General features: G+C 45.6%; 3 protein-coding genes across 3 annotated transcripts in view; 1 reads left to right on the top strand and 2 right to left on the bottom strand.

The window, feature by feature from the left end:
• Positions 1-9,897, bottom strand: part of smad10a (SMAD family member 10a) — a 64,478-nt gene extending 54,581 nt beyond the window's left edge. The window contains exons 1-2 of the mRNA XM_066673797.1: positions 9,672-9,897; positions 2,710-2,950 (exon numbers count right to left, since the gene is read on the bottom strand). Of these exons, the coding sequence (XP_066529894.1) occupies positions 2,710-2,946 (237 nt within the window). The 5' untranslated portion in view covers positions 2,947-2,950; positions 9,672-9,897. The remainder of the gene's footprint in view (positions 1-2,709; positions 2,951-9,671) is intronic.
• The window catches only part of LOC136699820 (protein S100-A4-like), a 222,058-nt gene that overhangs the window by 200,091 nt on the left and 1,423 nt on the right, over positions 1-20,544 (top strand). The gene's annotated exons all lie outside the window — the stretch shown is intronic.
• On the bottom strand, positions 13,143-20,095 carry snapin (SNAP associated protein). The gene is made up of 4 exons (XM_066674676.1): positions 19,964-20,095; positions 18,891-18,937; positions 17,546-17,664; positions 13,143-15,565 (listed from the first exon to the last, which is right to left on the bottom strand). Exons 1-4 carry the CDS (start codon positions 20,077-20,079, stop codon positions 15,458-15,460), a joined length of 390 nt encoding a protein of 129 aa, XP_066530773.1. The 5' UTR covers positions 20,080-20,095; the 3' UTR covers positions 13,143-15,457.

Genomic DNA, 20,544 nt, shown 5'->3' with positions numbered 1-20,544 from the left:
ACTCATACTGAGACAAACCAGTGTAATGACACAAAATGAATATGTAAGGGATATAAAAACACGTTTAAGCAGTGAACATGCTCTCTCTCTCTCTCTCACACACACACACACACACACACACACAACACCTTACAAGATCATCCTCAAACCACATTATAAACTCCATTAAATCACCTTAGATTCCCAAATCAACTAAATAAACTTAAAATTCTCATCAAATCACATTAAAGCACCATCAAACCACCCTTAAAATCACCATCAAACCATTACCCACAAACCCCCTTAAACACTCCAACCACTTCATAAAATTATCCACAAAAATTACCATCAGACCACCTTAAAAACACCATCAAACCACCTTAAAAACACCATCAAACCACGTTACAAATCATCCACCATCAAACCACATTAAAAACACCATCAAACCACGTTACAAATCATCCACCATCAAACCACTTTAAAAACACCATCAAACCACCTTAAAAACACCATCAAACCACTTTAAAAACACCATCAAACCACCTTAAAAACACCATCAAACCACGTTACAAATCATCCACCATCAAACCACCTTAAAAACACCATCAAACCACGTTACAAATCATCCACCATCAAACCACATTAAAAACACCATCAAACCACCTTAAAAACACCATCAAACCACATTAAAAACACCATCAAACCACCTTAAAAACACCATCAAACCACGTTACAAATCATCCACCATCAAACCACCTTAAAACACCATCAAACCACTTTAAAAACACCATCAAACCACGTTACAAATCATCCACCATCAAACCACGTTACAAATCATCCACCATCAAACCACATTAAAAACACCATCAAACCACCTTAAAAACACCATCAAACCACTTTAAAAACACCATAAAACCACCTTAAAAACACCATCAAACCACTTTAAAAACACCATCAAACCACCTTAAACACTCTGTCATACGACCTTCAAAACAGATAGTCACTCTGCCGTTAAACCTTTACCGTTAAACTACCTTTAACAACCACCATCTAACTACGTCCAGAGCTCCCACAAACCACCATCAGACCCCTGTTAAATAAACCCTCAGAAAGTGTGTGGTTTTAAACTCTGTTTTCATCACTAGGTGCAGCTGCAGGTTTTAATTTATTCAGTCATAAAGACATCCAGCCTAGACCCGGAGTTCTTTACAGGGGCGTAACGCTGATTACAGAAGACGACCCGACTGCAGCATTCTGTGTGTTTACAGTTTGAAATAAACACAATATAATCATATTTAAGCAACGGAAAAAAAAGAAAACAGATGAAAGTGAAAAAATAAGTGAAGGAAGCGAACATATGGAACAGCCTACACACACTGGCACGACGTCCTGGAGCACATCACATCCTCGGCTGTTACACACACCTTATTTCACTTTTCTGCTGCCATCATAAGCTGTGATGCCTCATGACTATTTCACACAAATCTGTCTGACAATTTCTCTCTCGTTGTATTGCATTTTCGTCCAGCCACGTTCTGTTTATGATTGAATTTGAGGTTAAAGCACAAAGATATCAAAACTCATCTTCTGTGATACAAACCTGAACGTGAAAATCAGCTGTTGTTAGCTTGATGCTAATATAACATGGAAAACTCCGTAGGCAGGCTCGTGGAAATTAGCATTATTACTGTAAGGGTTGATATCAAGACACAAAAATATATAGTCAATCTAACACACACAAGGCACAAGGCACTGTTTATCCATTTCAGGGTCTCGGTGGGTCTGGAGCCTACCCATCGTCACAGGGTGCAAGGTGGGAACACACCCTGGAGGGGGCATCAGTCCTTCACAGGGTGACACACACTCAAAAATTCACTAACACACTCACACCTACAGACACTTTTGAGTCGCCAATCCACCTACCTACGTGTGATTTTGGACCGTGGGAGGAAACCCACGCAGACACCGGGAGAGCACACCAAACTCCTCACAGACAATCACCCGGTGGAAACCCACACGGACACAGGGAGAACACACCACACACCTCACAGACAGTCACCCGGAGGAAACCCATGCAGACACAGAGAGAACACACCACACTCCTCACAGACAGTCACCCAGAGGAAACCCATGCGGACACAGGGAGAACACACCAGACTCCTCACAGACATTCACCCGGAGGAAACCCACACACACAGGGAGAACACACCACACTCCTCACAGACAGTCACCCGGAGCAGGACTCGAACCCACAACCTCCAGGTCCCTGGAGCTGTGTGACTGAGACAAATCATTCTCTGCATTATCCTTGAATCTGGGCAGCGTGGAGAAGTGGTAAAACCTCTTGGTGGTGATGTACAAGTCCAGAACAACATAAGAATAACAGAAAACTCAATTTGTATTTTTTTCTTATTAATACATATCGTATCAGTTCATTTCCAGGATCTGTGAGGGAGAGTTGACATTACTGAGGTGCTGTGACCCACCCGACCCAGCGCAGGTCCTCACACACCCACTCTCACACTCACACATATGGGCTATTTTGCATATCCAACTGACCTACCAACATGTGTTTGACTGTGAAACTGAAGCCGCCGGAGGAGGCTCACCTATGCCATTAAAGTACAACCCAGGCTTATCATCTCTTTGATAAACATCGTCTAGAGACGAACACCTCCTGCGGGACATTGATAAGTGTGATAAGAAGACGTGGGTAAATGTGACCCCGACCTGCAGCCGTCCGTCCAGCGTCCTCTGGATGGTAACACACTTGCTAGGGTGGACTCCGTTGGTGGTGATGGCAGTGATAAGAGAGTCCAGCTCATCTTTCTTCTCCTTGAGTTTCTTCACCAGGCTCTCGATCGCCCTCTTAGCGAAGCCCTCGTTCTCTCCGCCCTGACGGTGGCACATGAGGCTGTGCACGATGCTGAGGCAGGCGTCATTACTGTTCGGGGGATTCACCGACATCCTGCTGCTCACACAGACGGGGAACAGGGGGAAAAAAAACAACACTGAAAAACACATTTTAATGGTATTAATTAGTAGTGTGTCCTTTTACTGCACTAACAGCATCTAGGAAGGCTTTACACTAGATGAAATCCAACACTGCTGTGAGGATTTGATGGCGTTAGGCCATGTAGGCTAAACACAAGTGAGGTCCGGTACAAAAAGTGGATGAAAAGGTATTAGAGTCCATTGCTCCACCAAGTGCCGTTTCTCTGCTACACATGCTCAGTGTCGACAGGGTTCATACTCCTCTAGCTGGCATTGGGCCTAGTGACATTAAGCTTAAATGCAGCTGCTCCAGAGTGTCCCATTTCATTTCACGCGTTTCTATGGAGATTATACAAGCTGTATATCACCCTGTATACCCCCAGTTATAACAGCAGTTGAACACTGAAGTATCTGAGGTGTAGAAAACCTTTGTTAATCATTAAAACAAGTGGAAGGGTGAAGATCTGTGTGAACACATGCAAACCCTGAGGGCTAGTTTCGCCATCCCCTGATTCACCACACGCTAACCTTAACTAACCCTTAATTTACCAGGGTACTTCTCCGCTGACGCTGAACTTAACAGTCCGACATTAAGCTTAAACCATGTGTGGGAGAGCAGCAGTTAAGAGCTGAAAGGGTTAAACACCAGATGTTTGCACAATGAGGTAAATTCAATGCATTTTTTTTTGTGTGTCCTTGAAAGTGACTCAATTTCATCATCAAGTGGAGCCTTTCAGAATTTCTGCAGAAAATAAAAAACACCCCACAAAAGGAAGGTTTCTTAAGGCCTTAACAGACTGAGTAACCACATCATATCACGCTTTTCTAAAGCTGACCTCAAAGATGAGGAACAAGCCCTCGGTGATCTTTCATTCTCTTCACACCTCCAGGAGGCATATCAACCATGAACTGTTGCTCCAATGTGATGCTATTTCCAATGATGCTAATATTCGAGCACGATCTTCTCAGAGAAAGAGAAGTACCTTCATTGGCTTTCAAATCACGAAAGTATGTAAAGGTTAAATCTCACAGACCCTTGGGAACTTTTAAGTCTTTCTGCTTTTTATTTTAAAGAAAAGGGACATGAAAATAATATGTTCTTGATCAATCAATTCAGTGTTGAACAGCAGCTCAGTTAGCAAACTGAACACAGCGCTAAAGCGGCGGCTTTTAGAGTGAGTTTGAGCTCAGAGACACACATTCTTTGGCCGTCAAAGCTATTCTCAGACGTGACTCTCAGTTATGGAAAGTCATAAACTTCATAAAAGGTCACACTGCAAAAAAAAAGTCTTAGATAAATGATTTAATATAGTGTCTAGAGAAATTAACTTGTGTCCTCAGGAAAGAAGAAATAAAACATTTAAAAAGAAAGAAATTGAAACTTTGGCTTTTTATCAAAAATAATGCTTGAAAACAGCGAAACTGGATTGACAATCCACCTAGACACGGTCACATACAATTTGTCTAGTATTAGGTTAAATAAACATATAATATTATTACGGGCGGCACGGTGGCGCAGCAGGTTAGTGTCCCGCTCCGGGTGACTGTCTGTGAGGAGTGTGGTGTGTTCTCCCTGTGTCTGCGTGGGCTTCCTCCGGGTGACTGTCTGTGAGGAGTGTGGTGTGTTCTCCCGGTGTCTGCGTGGGTTTCCTCCGGGTGACTGTCTGTGAGGAGTGTGGTGTGTTCTCCCTGTGTCTGCGTGGGCTTCCTCCGGGTGACTGTCTGTGAGGAGTGTGGTGTGTTCTCCCGGTGTCTGCGTGGGTTTCCTCCGGGTGACTGTCTGTGAGGAGTGTGGTGTGTTCTCCCGGTGTCTGCGTGGGTTTCCTCCGGGTGACTGTCTGTGAGGAGTGTGGTGTGTTCTCCCGGTGTCTGCGTGGGTTTCCTCCAGGTGACTGTCTGTGAGGAGTGTGGTGTGTTCTCTCTGTGTCTGCGTGGGTTTCCTCCAGGTGACTGTCTGTGAGGAGTGTGGTGTGTTCTCCGTGTCTGCGTGGGTTTCCTCTGGGTGACTGTCTGTGAGGAGTGTGGTGTGTTCTCCCTGTGTCTGCGTGGGTTTCCTCCGGGTGACTGTCTGTGAGGAGTGTGGTGTGTTTTCCCTGTGTCTGCGTGGGTTTCCTCCGCGTGCTCCGGTTTCCTCCCACAATCCAAAAACACACGTTGGTAGGTGGATTGGTGACTCAAAAGTGTCCGTAGGTGTGAATGTGTGTGTGTGTGTCTGTGTTGCCCTGTGAAGGACTGGCGCCCCCTCCAGGGTGTATTCCCGCCTTGCGCCCAATGATTCCAGGTAGACTCTGGACCCACCGTGACCCTGAACTGGATAAGCGGTTACAGATAATGAATGAATGAATGAATGAATGAATAATATTATTACCACCTCATAATATCGACTAGATTTCACTTAGTAAAAGATGTTTTTTTTCTGTGCATATTCACTATTCTTAGGAAACCGCCCTCACTGCACAAACGAATTAGGCCATTTGTAAATTTGTAAAGCCAGAAAGAGATTATTATACAGCACGTTCTTTATTGAATACTCTGGCCACTGCAAGCAAATCAATAACGAAATTGTTCTGCTGAAATGTGGAACACAAAAAGTCAGAGCAACGAAACGTTCAGCAGAAATGAAATTAGTCTCCAGTGGAAATCTGTAATGAGCCAAGAACGAGTTCATGTTCATGTTCTGAATCTAAAACTTACACCTAAAAGATCCATAAACAAAGAGCTCTGTGTTCTAACTTTTATACCAGATTTCACCAGTACTGTGATCATTTAAATTCCTGCTAGCATCTCTATGGGAATTTGAATGCTATGTTAGTGCTAAGTTAAGTTAATGGTGGTGAATGTTGGTCACTCTCCTAAACAGCGTTAAATATTTAAGGGTGTTAACAGAGAGCTGATTAACGAGGAATCTTTTTCCCTTTTGGTGCAGTACTTTCTTGGAGGCCTTTGCTGTTGATGTTGAACATTTCTGCGAGTCTTTGATAGCATGCGGCCATGAAAGCTAAGGTCAGGTACCGACGTTAAATGACTAGTCCAGGGTCCCAGTGCTCCACAGACCAATGCTGAGGAGCTTTATACCAGTGTAGCTGATACTTGGCACTGAGCAAGGTGACCTTAGGCTCAGGTGTAGTTGTCCAAGAGCATCCTGTTTCATTTGATGTTGTTTCCTTGATGTAAGACCATGGGCTTTATGATAAAAGACCAGAGCATACACCTCCACGAATGTTGTGTTCAGTCCAATGGAAGACAGAAGCTGGGCTTCTCTGGACATGACCAGTGTAGGTCACAGACACATTCTGTTCACATATTTTGTCCTTATTCACGCCTCAAAAATAGAGAGAAAACTGATGTATTACTCCGTTATTACATCATGGACATCGTCTCTAACCAAGCAGCTGCACGGTTTGACAAGACTGTCAATCAAGGCCCCCGGCAACTGCCCGAAAAACACACACACACACACACTAACTAAGGGGCCTGGCGTTATCCTTTACAATGCCTTGCCAGAACATCTTTCTTATATTCTAAGCACATATATAGAAAGAGAAGTGGAGATAGAAACCTGTCTGACCAAAATGAAAGGGAACTAGAAGTGTGGTTATTTGAACATACACATGGTCTAATATTTAAGAACCGTTAAAAGAGAGAATTCAACGCCAAGTGTCTGGCACTAACATAACATTAAATATCCCTTAGAGGTGCTAGCAGGAATTAGAATGAACACATTGTTGGTCATTGCTGATTAAATCAATGAAAAACACATTCTAATGCCTTGATTTTTCACATCATTTTGTAGTAACTCAATATGGATGAACTCTTTTTATATTCCTTTAAATCATTGTTTGTTGTTGGGTATAGGTTTTCCTCTTCAATAACAACCTGATTTAAATCTCTAGCCCTTTTCACATATGAACTCCAGAGAAACTCGAGAGACTCCAGAGTATTACGTCCAGTGATGTCCAGGAGTGGTCCTTTCACACATGCAGCGCACTGCAGGAGATTTTCTTTGTCAGATGTGTTATCGCAGCTGGAAATGTTCCTCGTGCTTTAGGCATGGGGCAGCGCCTATGCAGCGAGTGCAGGAGATACAGCAGACATTAGCAGCGGTGTTCACACATGCACTGACTCTGACTTTACCTGGAGATATTACTAGGGCACTAGGAGGATAAAGTCTGTGTAAAGTCCGGGAGAAATGTTGGGGTGTTTGCATCCACACACTGAGCTCCTCCAGGTAAACTCCAGAACATATCCGGGTTACCGGGGGTAGGTGTGTTCAGAGAGCAGAAGTTGGACGAACTTCAGACCCTGTGTCTACAACTGGTTCAAAGAACTTCTTGCATCCAATCATTTGGAATTCACCGCGTCATAACTCATTTGCATGAAGTTGAGAAAATCTTGATTTGTCACTTGTCGCCGTGTCATTTGCCGCTGAATCACGCTGAGTCACCTCCGGGTGACTGTCTGTGAGGAGTGTGGTGTGTTCTCCCTGTGTCTGCATGGGTTTCCTCCGGGTGACTGTCTGTGAGGTGTGTGGTGTGTTCTCCATGTGTCTGCATGGGTTTCCCCCGGGTGACTGTCTGTGAGGAGTGCGGTGTGTTCTCCCTGTGTCTGCGTGGGTTTCCTCCAAGTGACTGTCTGTGAGGAGTGTGGTGTGTTCTCCCTGTGTCCGTGTGGGTTTCCTCCGGGTGACTGTCTGTGAGGAGTGTGGTGTATTCTCCCTGTGTCTGCGTGGGTTTCCTCCGGGTGACTGTCTGTGAGGAGTGTGGTGTGTTCTCCCTGTGTCTGCGTGGGTTTCCTCCGGGTGACTGTCTGTGAGGAGTGTGGTGTGTTCTCCCTGTGTCTGCGTGGGTTTCCTCCGGGTGACTGTCTGTGAGGAGTGTGGTGTGTTCTCCCTGTGTCTGTGTGGGTTTCCTCCGGGTGACTGCCTGTGAGGAGTGTGGTGTGTTCTCTCGTGTCTGCGTGGGTTTCCTTCGGGTGCTCCGGTTTCCTCCCACGACATTTTATTTGAAAAAACACACGTTGGTAGGAGGATTGGTGACTCAAAAGTGTCCATAAGTGTGTGTCGCTCTGTAAGGACTGGCGCCCCCTTCAGGGTGTGTCCCTGCCTTGAACCCAGTGATTCTGGGTAGGCTCCCGACCCACCGCGACCCTGAACTGGAGAAGCGCTAAAAGACTATGAATTAATTAATTTCACAATGGACAGTTTTGATAACACTTTTAAAAGAAATAGAACATCAGCTCATTGAAAATATTGTTTGAATCATTTTTTTTGCTATACTCATATTTAATGAGCACCAGATACTATTACTCTCCAGATACAGTTATGTAAGCAGTAAGCTACATAAAGCAAGTACCAGAAATAACCATGTGACCTCCAGATAATATTGAATGAGCAGCTGGTACTTTCAAGGGGGCACCAGATACTATCGAGTGAACCCTGGAAACAATCAAGCGAGCACTAAATATTATCAAGTGAGCACTTGAAATAATGAAGTGAGCCCCAGATACAACTGAGTGGGCACCACATACTATCGAGAGTGCACCAGATATTATTACAATAGGGTGAGCAGATTCAGATTCAACCAAAAGAGCATCAGAGACTATTAAGTGAGCACAAGATATTATCAAGTAAGCATCAGATGCTATTGACTGATCAAGTGAGCACCAGATGCAGTCAAGTGAGCACAAGATACTATTGTATGAGCACCAGATACTACTGAAAACAATCAAAGAGCACCAGATACTACTGCGTTATCTCCAGATATGTGAGTGAGCACCTTATACCATCGAGTGAGCATTAGATACTATTTAGTGAGCACCAGATACACTCAAGTGAGCACAAGATACTTCCAAATGAAAATCTGCAACCGTCAAGTGGGTACCAGATACTATCAAGTGAGCATGAGATATCATTGAGTGAGCACCACATACTACCAAGTAAACACCAGATGCTATCGAGTGAGCACAAGATACTATCAAGTGGGCACTAAATATTATCACGTGTGCACCAGATACACTCAAGTGCAACCATCAAACGAGGACCTGATACTATCGAGTGAGCACCAGATGTGGTGCTCACTTGAAAGTACCTAGTGCTAATGACCATGTCCTTTCAGAGGCTCTGCGGCATTATAAACATGTCTCCATTTCCTTAAACATGTTCTTGCCGGACGAACCCGCTCTGCCAGGGCTTGTGTTCGGATGGTTTGGTTCAGACAGGTGAAAGACGGTCTGTCTGAGCAGTTGTTGTCCAGTGTCCAGAACCTGTTGAGGCTGCAGCAGCGTGCGCTGTATCTCGGTGCAATCTCTCACATTTCCAGGCCTTTTCTTTGCCCTCTATCTCAAGGCAGTAGCTCATATCGCAGTCAGACATCTCTGACCATCCTCGTGAGTTTGCAAAGTGGACAGAGGGAAGCCGCAACACGCGAAAAAACACATGCAAAATAACAACAACACGGCGCAGAAATGCAGCAACGAGCTGCAAGGAGAAGCTGAATAGGAGGATGGGACATTTCACACGAGCCAGACTGCAGAAAAATGGCAGACATTTTCATGAAAATAAAGAGAGAGAGTGATAGAGAGAGGGTAAAACCGGGAAACTGTCACGCCACCGTCGCGCCCTGTGTGTGTGTGTGTGTGTGCACGGCCCTCAGTCTCTATCAGAAACCCTGATATTAAATGACTGAAATGTTTGTACTCACACATCAGCGAGGAACTCCGAGTCCGAGCGGGTAAAGGAGAGAGAGAGAGCTATCCGCGCAGATCCTGCATCATTCTCTCTCTCTCTCTCTCTTTCTCTCCCTCTCTCCTTCCCTATCTGTATGTCTCTATCCCGCTCTGTGTGAGTCTGTTCCCCTCCTTTCCCTCCCTCCCTCTCTCTCTCTCTCTCTTGCTCTCTCTGTCTCCCCTCCTCTTACTCTCGCTTTTTCTCTCTTCTTTCGCTGCGTTCCTCTCTCTCTCTCTCTCCGTCTCTATCTGTATGCTATTTCTATACCTCTTTTTTCAGTTTCTGCCCCTCTCCCTCTCTCTCTGTATGTCTCTCTCTCTCTCTCGCTCGCTCTCCCCTCCTCTCTCTCTCTCTCTCCCCCTTCTCTGTACAATAACAAAAGCGCTGCGCGTGAGCGTCTCTCCAGCCCAGAGCCAATCAAGGCGCGGCTCTTGGAGGGACCGGCGGCTCTCCGCCAATCAGAGCGCGCCTCTGCCGCTTCGGCCCCGCCCCCCTCCCTCCGCGCCGAGGTCTGTCTGGGTCGCGTCTGGATTCACGGAATCGGCGCGACTGTTTTTTTAAGGTGGCGCCGCACAGATTACACACATCCACACACACGCCCAGACTTGTTTTAATGCATTGTGGGGACTTTACCTAGACTCCCATTCATTTTCTGGAGCCTTACCCTGACTTTATTCATAACTACGACTAGCCTAACCCTAAACCTCGCCATAAGACAAATCTAAACTCTGAACTTACACTAACCTTAACACGGGCCTTCACCTTAAAATTGAATAACTTACGTTGTGGGGACCAGCTTGAGGTGAAGACCCCCACGAGAGTGTGTAAAGAGGTTTTGGTCCCTACAACGTTATAGATATCAGGAGAACACACACACACACACACACTCACACCTTCACTGACCCTCCTCCCTGCAGTGCCCCTTTTACTGCCCTCTCTCTCCAGCATCGATTATTACCGTTCCATTACACAATGTTGTATACAATATTTATGGAACTGACTTGTAACTCACTCACTCATTTACATACATATTCACTCACTCACTCACTCACTCACTCACTCACTTACACACATTTAGACCCCTGTAGCTGTAGCTTGGCATCGCTGATGGTGGTCTTAATGTGAACTAATCTGTGGTCTCACCAAAGCATCCCATTTTATTTCACGCTGCTGTATGTAGATTATTGATGATGCGGGTGCACAGCTGTATCTGTGTCCTCAGTGGGTGCAGCTTTAAGTAGCTAAGAAGTGCCTGCAAACATTTAACCAACGAATTGTTTGATCCGACGCAGTGTGTTCTACATCTGTCATCATTAGCGTCACATTTAGAGAAGCATTCGTGTGAATCTTACACGGTCTCCTCCCTTGGCCTCTAACCCGGTCAAAACTCTGTCCCTAAACCCGAGGTCACCGCAGTCTGGCCCTGTGCCTCTCCAGTTACAAAACATTCATTATTTACACAGAGAAAGGCACATAGTTGACATTTCACAGCTGATTCAATTATACAGTTATCCATTACTGATGCTGGTCAGGTTGAAGTTTGGAGGAGCCTAACCAGGACCATTCTGGGGGGTCCGAATTCTGAATGCAGCTAAAGGGGAAAAATGAAAAATTGCTATGGAACAGGTTTTAGAAACATGGCAAAGTATTAAAAAGGTGGGGTTTAAGGCAACACTAGGTATCCTTGTACCTGGGCTCTCCTTACAGTTGCAGCACTTTTACAGAGCTGTCGTAAAATCAAGAGGGAGGGGGGGAGGGTGTGGTTGTGTTTTCCTAACCTCCTCCACAAATTACATAACGCAGTTTCTGCAGTGCTGAACCTGGAGTGATAAAAACAGACATTCTATTCTCCCTGTTACAGGTCAATGAAGCATCACGATGATTTTCATTCATTATCTGTAACTTTTATCCAGTTCAGGGTCGCAGTGGGTCCAGAATCTACCTGGAATCATTGGGCACAAGGCGGGAATACACCCTGGAGGGGGCGCCAGTCCTTCACAGGGCAACACACACACACACACCTACAGACACTTTTGAGTCGCCAATCCACCTATCAACGTGTGTTTTTTGGACTGTGGGAGGAAAGAGTAGCACCCGGAGGAAACCCACGCAGACACAGGGAGAACACACCACACTCCTCACAGACAGTCACCCGGAGGAAACCCACGCAGACACAGGGAGAACACACCACACTCCTCTCAGTCACCCGGGTAAACCCACGCAGACACAGAGAGAACACACCACACTCCTTACAGACAGTCACTCGGAGGAAACCCACGCAGACACAGGGAGAACACACCACAATCCTCACAGACAGTCACCCGGAGGAAACCCACGCAGACACAGGGAGAACACACCACACTCCTCTCAGTCACCCGGAGGAAACCCACGCAGACACAGAGAGAACACACCACACTCCTTACAGACAGTCACCCGGAGGAAACCCACGCAGACACAGGGAGAACACACCACACTCCTCACAGACAGTCACCCGGAGGAAACCCACGCAGACAAAGGGAGAACACACCACACTCCTCACAGACAGTCACCCGGAGGAAACCCACGCAGACACAGAGAGAACACACCACACTCCTCACAGACAGTCACCCGGAGGAAACCCACGCAGACACAGGGAGAACACACCACACTCCTCACAGTCACCCGGAGGAAACCCACGCAGACACAGAGAGAACACACCACACTCCTCACAGACAGTCACCGGGAGGAAACCCACGCAGACACAGGGAGAACACACCACACTCCTCACAGTCACCCGGAGGAAACCCACGCAGACACAGAGAGAACACACCACACTCCTCACAGACAGTCACCCGGAGGAAACCCACGCAGACACAGGGAGAACACACCACACTCCTCTCAGTCACCCGGAGGAAACCCACGCAGACACAGAGAGAACACACCACACTCCTTACAGACAGTCACCCGGAGGAAACCCACGCAGACACAGGGAGAACACACCACACTCCTCACAGACAGTCACCCGGAGGAAACCCACGCAGACACAGGGAGAACACACCACACTCCTCACAGACAGTCACCCGGAGGAAACCCACGCAGACACAGGGAGAACACACCACACTCCTGACAGACAGTCACCCGGAGGAAACCCACGCAGACACAGAGAGAACACACCACACTCCTCACAGACAGTCACCCGGAGGAAACCCACGCAGACACAGGGAGAACACACCACACTCCTCACAGTCACCCGGAGGAAACCCACGCAGACACAGAGAGAACACACCACACTCCTCACAGACAGTCACCCTAAGCGGGAATCGAACCCACAATCTCCAGGTCCCTGGAGCTGTGTGACTGCGACACCTACCTGCTGAGCCACCATGCCGCCCCTCACAATGATTTTGAAGCTGTAATTTAAAGGTCAACATATCACCTAAAGTGTTCCTTTAATGGCTGCTAGTGTTGCTCTAAAATGTTGCTCATTTTAGTCTTTGTAAATCTGATCCTGAAGCAGAAGACCAATTACATTTCCCCAGAGCTGTGACACGCATTTGCTGTAATCTACACTCTGCATTTTTTTGTTTACCCTCATAACACAACATTTCGTGTCAGTAGATCCAAACCCTCCGCAGGTGTGAGCGGCTGGGAGCGTGTCTGGTGCCATGTGGAATAGAGCCCTTGCTATCAATGAATCCAGATAGGCTCCAGAGCCATTGTTCATTCCTGCCCCACCTGAGCAGGAAGAAACAGTTACAGAAACATGAATGAATGATTCGTATCCTTTCCTTAGACCTTTTCTTTACTTGTCTGGACTTTTTAGTATGTTCCTGGTCATACGAGTGTGCACAAACCAAGACATACTGGAACAGAGTGACTCTGATTCGGATTAGTACACCTCCAACCCCCATCATCAGACGAGAGACATGGAGTATTACAGTTCTGCATACACTGACTTTTAATTAAGCTAAAAAGTACATCAGTTGATCAGTTAATTTTTTACAAGCCAGTTAAACATCAGTTAATGTTTACAAGCCAGCGGGCCACATCTAAACACACAGAATAAATAAATTAACCGACCGCCACTTCCAAAAGAGAGGACATCTTTTTTCAAGCAGGTACTCCACCATTTAAAAGTCTGGAATCAATGTGTGTTCAGTTCTAATGAACCGAAAGCGATGCTAGTCTTAACAGGGCAGTATGTAAATGAGGAGATGTTATGCAAAAAAAAAAAGTATCTAAACATACCTTAAGAATAATAGTTTTCCCGCTGTAGGGTGAGTTTTTATGAAATAACACCCACTGTAAATAACGTAAGTGATCCCAAACTTTTAATGCTAGTATTTAACTGAAAAAAAACCCTGAACTTTAATATAATCCAATGAGATTGTTTTTCTATTTCATTCCTGAAGCCTTTTCACATGAAAGGTTCTGTTCTAACGGCAAAAAACTGCATTGTAGGTGAAATTATTTGAGTGTGGTGGAAGACTGGCATTTTACAGCACACATAAAACAGCCGAGGAGCGGTCGGTGAGATATAGATTCAGCTCCAGACAACACTCAGATTCAAGATCTGCAGGAAACATGATTTCACATTTGCATTTGGTGAGGACTAGGATCTTGAACAATCCACAAAATGGACCCAGCGTGAATTAATGCCAAGCTGGAAAGACAGTGCATGAAAAACATATGTACAGCAAGGTTAACAATCGACGATGTGTAATTACAAGACTTTTACACAGATATCCTCAGGTGTAAATCAAAGGCAGGCGTTTAAAGCCCCTTTAGACCCACTTCACTAACGAAGACGTGGCACTGACAACACTAACACTTTAAGAGGACGTCCACTGAATTTTCAAAACTTCTTCATAGAAAATGATAGAGATGTAAACAAATTGATGGAGGGTGGGTTTGTTAAGAAATGCTTTGTTCCAGAGAAACATACCGAGACGCCTAGTGTGGGCTCAGCACTGAAGAAACTGCACTGTGTAACGTCTGGAGGAGGGTAGGAAGCCACACCTGTCCCTTGACTTCAGTACAGTGCTGTAAAAGTGAATTACACTCTACAACTGTAGGGGGAGCCCAGCAGCCGAAATACCAAATATTACCCAGCTCCACTGTAAAGAAACCAAGGGCAGCTACGTTTCTGACTTCACGAACCACTTCACATCATTGAATAATGTGGAATAAACATTCAACAGTGTCAAGTGTTGCATTTGTTTTGTTTTAAAATCAGTGGAGGTCATCTTTAGTTCAACACTCGTGATTTTACAGTGCACTTGTGAAAAACAGTTATAGAAGAGTTTCTTTGGTGACTATTAAACGCCAGGTTCAAGCTATAATCAAAAATAACACGGTTCATAGTCGAGTCAAGACATGTTTGGTGTCTGAAGTCTGGAGCTTCTTCAGTTCTGCACTCGAGCTACAACACCTTAGACTTTACATAAAAGCGTTATTATATTAATATTATGTCTAATAATCCTCTAAATATCAGTTTTGTTGGACCAGTACACAGCTAAAGAAGCATATTTAAGTCACCACCCCTTTTTCCTGGCCTTTTGACTAAGTTGGGAAACCTGGAAACATTCCTATTAAACGATCATTTTAATAAAAACGAAATGTTAACCAGTGAGTAATTGCACACACGGGCTGACCCTGTGCACAGCTGAGAGTGATTCCGCTGAAGCCTCCGCTCATGGTCAGCTGATTAATACCGAGCCTGGCACAGTGCAGTTGTTTCAGTGTCTATTTGTAGTTGTTTTTGTTGTTAACTTTAGATGATCATGGTTTGCTGGGTGAACGAGTGGAAAATGCTCCAGATGTTTCGAGCATGGTTTTTCTGCGGGCCGTCTCCTTCGCCACGTTGTGGTTCAGCCTCCGCAAGCGCTCCTGTGGTGGAAAGGACAAGAAATACACTGTATTCACACTAGACACACACTTGAATCTGCACTTCTTTCAATTCATTTCAAGTAAAGCTAGCTTTAATGGTTTCTCTCGCTCTGGTTGTCATTTCTGAGCTGTGTTATGCCTTACACGAGTGTAAATATACACTGATCACGACGCATTAATCTCATCTCACAGACAGTCACCCAGAGCAGGGATTGAACCCACAACCCCACACTTTTGAGTCACCAATCCACTTACCAACGTGTGTTTTTGGACTGTGGGAGGAAACCGGAGCACCCAGATCAAACCCACGCAAACACAGAGAGAACACACCACACTCCACACAGACAGTCACCCGGAGGAAACCCACGCAGACACAGGGAAAACACACCACACTCCTCACAGACAGTCACCCAGAGGAAACCCACGCAAACACAGAGAGAACACACCAAACTCCAGACAGTCACCCGAAGGAAACCCACGCAGACACAGGGAAAACACACCACACAGACAGTCACCCGGAGGAAACCCACGCAGACCGAGGGAGAACACACCACACTCCTCACAGACAGTCACCCAGAGGAAACCCACACAGACACAGAGAGAACACACCACACTCCTCACAGACAGTCGCCCGGAGGAAACCCATGCAGACACAGAGAGAACACACCACACTCCTCACAGACAGTCACCCAGAGGAAACCCACGCAGACCGAGGGAGAACACACCACACTCCTCACAGACAGTCACCTGGAAGAAACCCACGCAGACACAGAGAGAACACACCACACTCCTCACAGACAGTCACCCGGAGGAAACCCACACAGACACAGAGAGAACACACCACACTCCTCACAGACAGTCACCCGGAGGAAACCCACGCTGACACAGGGAGAACACACCACACTCCTCACAGACAGTCACCTGGAAGAAACCCACGCAGACACAGAGAGAACACACCACACTCCTCACAGACAGTCACCTGGAAGAAACCCACGCAGACACAGAGAGAACACATCACACTCCTCACAGACAGTCACCCGGAGGAAACCCACACAGACACAGAGAGAACACACCACACTCCTCACAGACAGTCACCCGGAGGAAACCCACGCTGACACAGGGAGAACACACCACACTCCTCACAGACAGTCACCTGGAAGAAACCCACGCAGACACAGAGAGAACACACCACACTCCTCACAGACAGTCACCTGGAAGAAACCCACGCAGACACAGGGAGAACACACCACACTCCTCACAGACAGTCACCCGGAGGAAACCCACACAGACACAGAGAGAACACACCACACTCCTCACAGACAGTCACCCGGAGGAAACCCACGCAGACACAGGGAGAACACACCACACTCCTCACAGACAGTCACCCGGAGCAGGCATTGAACCCACAACCCCAGGACCCTGGAGCTGCGTGACGGTAACAGGTTTATTGACAACTGATGACTAAGTGCATCATTTCTACCATTTTATTTGGTCTTCCCTTCTGTAGCCCACTTTATTCATGAAAGGCTTGAGACAATCTGAGAAGTTTCCACACATTTCATCACTGTCCAAAGAAAAACAAGCATCTCCCAAATAGTACATTCACAGGAGAGGGAACAAACCTTCTTAACTTAACTTTCAATGGCTGGATATATATATATATATATATACACACACACACACACACACACACACACACACACACACACACACACGCGCATGCATGCATGCATGCATGCATATATATATATATATATATATATATATATATATTCCTAAGGGTTTTGGAGTATTTCTATTGGTCCATTTGTCATGACATATTCAAACAATGTAAAGGACAGCTTCTGTGTTCAAACGAAGCTCAGTGACTCAGTGGACAATAATACATTTATTGTAGTAAACGAAAAATCCACCAAATGGAGACACATGTGTTTCTGTGGACAGTGGTGGTAGAAACACAGACAAGTTGGAATCACTCACCTGAGCGTTCTGGAGGATGTTGTTGACCAGAACCACTCGACGTCGAGCATTGAGCAGCTTCTTCACGTAGGGGTCTAAATCAAGGGCCACCTTCTGATGCTCATTAATCCTGCACAACTCTGACCGGAAAAAGAGAGCACGCAGTAATGAAACAATAATTACCACAAGGGCTGAACCCTTAATGGATATTTTGAACGTCCTGTGAACTCAACTCTTTTAACCCTCGGGTGTCTATGAACGGGCCCATACGTCAAACTGCCTGTTTATTTATGTTTACTTTAATATCTTTGCAAAAAAACTGCACAGAAATATTATTATTAGAGCGCGTAAAAGTCTCACATCTGGAGTTACACACGTCAGATACACATCATCTGCCTCTCAAAACCTGTGACAGATGGACTTTGTAGGCAGAGAGAACACACCACACTCCTCACAGACAGTCACCCGGAGGAAACCCACGCAGACACAGGGAGAACACACCACACTCCTCACAGACAGTCACCCGGAGGAAACCCACGCAGACACAGGGAGAACACACCACACTCCTCACAGACAGTCACCCGGAGGAATCACACGCAGACACAGGGAGAACACACCACACTCCTCACAGACAAGTCACCCAGAGGAACCCACGCAGACACAGGGAGAACACATCACACTCCTCACAGACAGTCACCCGGAGGAAACCCACAGAGACACAGGGAGAACACACCACACTCCTCACAGACAGTCACCCAGAGGAAACCCACGCAGACACAGGGAGAACACACCACACTCCTCACAGACAGTCACCCGGAGGAAACCCACACAGACACAGGGAGAACACACCACACTCCTCACAGACAGTCACCCGGAACGGGACTCGAACCCACAACCTCCAGGTCCCTCGAGCTGCGCCACCGTGCCGCCCCAGTAAGGTGCAGTAAGGTGCAAATATGACCACAAACATTGTGTTTAGTAGCCATTTTTCCATTTATCAGAACAGATTATATGAAGAGATATGCCAGAAAATAGACAACGAGACCCCAGAGGGTCAATCATATATTTGCATAAAGCACTTTTGAACTTTGGCTTTAAGTAAGCTGTGTATGATCAGTTCATAGCAGTGTTTAAGTGGATGGTGTAAATAGAGGACCTCACATTTATGTTTGGGCGCATGAGAGTTTTTCACCTTTGCAGAACGTATATTTAAATCCACAGGTATGTAAATATTCATATACAAATCTGTAGACATAAATACACCCCTTAATCTTTTAACATAAATTGCAGTTTGGATGGCTGAGGTTATTGAAATATTGCTATAAAATCTTTACACAGTTCATGTTACCAATAAAAGAATGGTTACCAGTTGCTAAGTTGTCGATGTGTTCCCGAAGCTCCACTTGACTCTCTCTGTGTGAAGATAAAGAAGATAAACATTAAGAGATGCCATATTCTCAGTGAGGTTTTTCCTCTAGTTCTTCTCTCATCACGATCAATCTCCTGGATAAAAAACGACAAAGTCCACACAGTACAAAGTCCTATATTTGTATCAACAAACAAAGACAATGACGGTCAGATCTAGGGCTGAATGATAATGGTGGAACCTGATATCTGAACACTTTTGTTTTCTGCAGTTTTTATTGTGATAAATCTACCCACAAGCTACCAACTACAGAATACAATACACAGATCTGCCATAACATTACCATAGCTCCACTGAACATATTCAAGAACAGTTATGGCATCAGCATGCTTTGTTTGCTTTCTTTCACTCTGTTCTTCAATGGCCAGGACCCCCACAGAGCAGGTGTGTGATGTGGTGGTGCGAGTGGATCAGACACGGCAGTTGCTGCTGGAGTTTAAATCCCTCAGGTTCACTGCTGGACTGAGAATTGTCCACCGAACAAAAACATCCACTGCCCAAACAGTACCTGCTCTGTTGTGATCCAGTGGGATCCTTGACCATTAAAGAACAGGTTGACTACAGTCTGTAAATACAAAACTACAAAATGCACTAATACAGTCAGTGAACAGTGTGCGTAGAAACAAAGTGGTGGTAGGAATGTTATCTACAACACAAGCTGTAGAGGCACATTTGGAGTGGAAAAAGAATATGAGCCCTTTAAAGTGTGGAGAGGGACTGGAAATGAAGAGGGAAGTTCTAAACTGAAAAGATAAAGTACGACACATTCCTCAAATACGTGTAACGATAAAAAGCATATGTGAAATGTATTTGAGAAGAGGAAGTCCAACTCGTAAAGGTCTCAGCTTTGCTGAAACAAGTACACAGTACTTGGTTGTGGATATAAACAGTAAATATAACCTCTGCACACACTCAGCTGCCGTTATTCCTCAGTGAAGGAGACAGGTCTGGTTTGTAATTGAGTTCACAGCCAAAGAAAACAAAGTAACCCCAGGTCTCCTGTGTTTATTTACCTTACGGAGTGAACGTGGAGATCCAGCTGCTGCACCGCTGGCTTTAATAAACCCAATAAACCTTCAGCTAACGCATCTTTTCCAGAAGGAGTCTCCACCACAGACAGCGAAGCCATCCTCTTCTTCAACAACACAGACGACGAGTCGCCAAATCTCGCGATAGTTTAATACAACCTTATGGACATTCCCGCGATATGTTGATACAATTAATTCCTGATTCACTCGTGATTCCGTTCGATTTCGCTGACAGAGCCGATTCCATCTGTAGTGAATGAACCGGTTACGTTCAACGAATCGAATCTATGTTTCAACGGCTTAGTTAAAGGGGACATCCACTGATATTGCCAAAATTTCTTCCAAAAGAAATTTGATGTTTTGAGAGTTTTGATGTGAAATGGCGGAATTGGGGAGAAACCTAGAGACATTCTAAACATACACGAGTCTTCTGGGTCTTTGTATGATGTGAATGAGGGTGAAATACTGTACAGACAGCTGAATTATTATGGGCCCACACTCCCATCTTCATGACTCATTTACCACAGGGACTGACTCCAGCAGCTGCTCTCACTTGCCGTGAGGTG

This window comes from Hoplias malabaricus, chromosome 6, assembly GCF_029633855.1.
Source record: "Hoplias malabaricus isolate fHopMal1 chromosome 6, fHopMal1.hap1, whole genome shotgun sequence".
Classification (NCBI taxonomy): Eukaryota; Metazoa; Chordata; class Actinopteri; order Characiformes; family Erythrinidae; genus Hoplias; species Hoplias malabaricus.
This window is presented reverse-complemented; position numbering and strand designations above follow the sequence as displayed.

What these genes read in the sequence shown, in the direction of transcription:
- snapin (XM_066674676.1), bottom strand. Translation starts at nt 20,079, where the DNA reads ATGGCTTCGCTGTCTGTGGTGGAGACTCCTTCTGGAAAAGATGCGTTA. An exon ending in CATCGACAACTTAGCAACTG is followed by an intron (nt 17,665 to 18,890) that starts GTAACCATTCTT and finishes TTTTCCGGTCAG; the next exon opens with AGTTGTGCAGGATTAATGAG. An exon ending in ACATCCTCCAGAACGCTCAG is followed by an intron (nt 15,566 to 17,545) that starts GTGAGTGATTCC and finishes TTTCCACCACAG; the next exon opens with GAGCGCTTGCGGAGGCTGAA.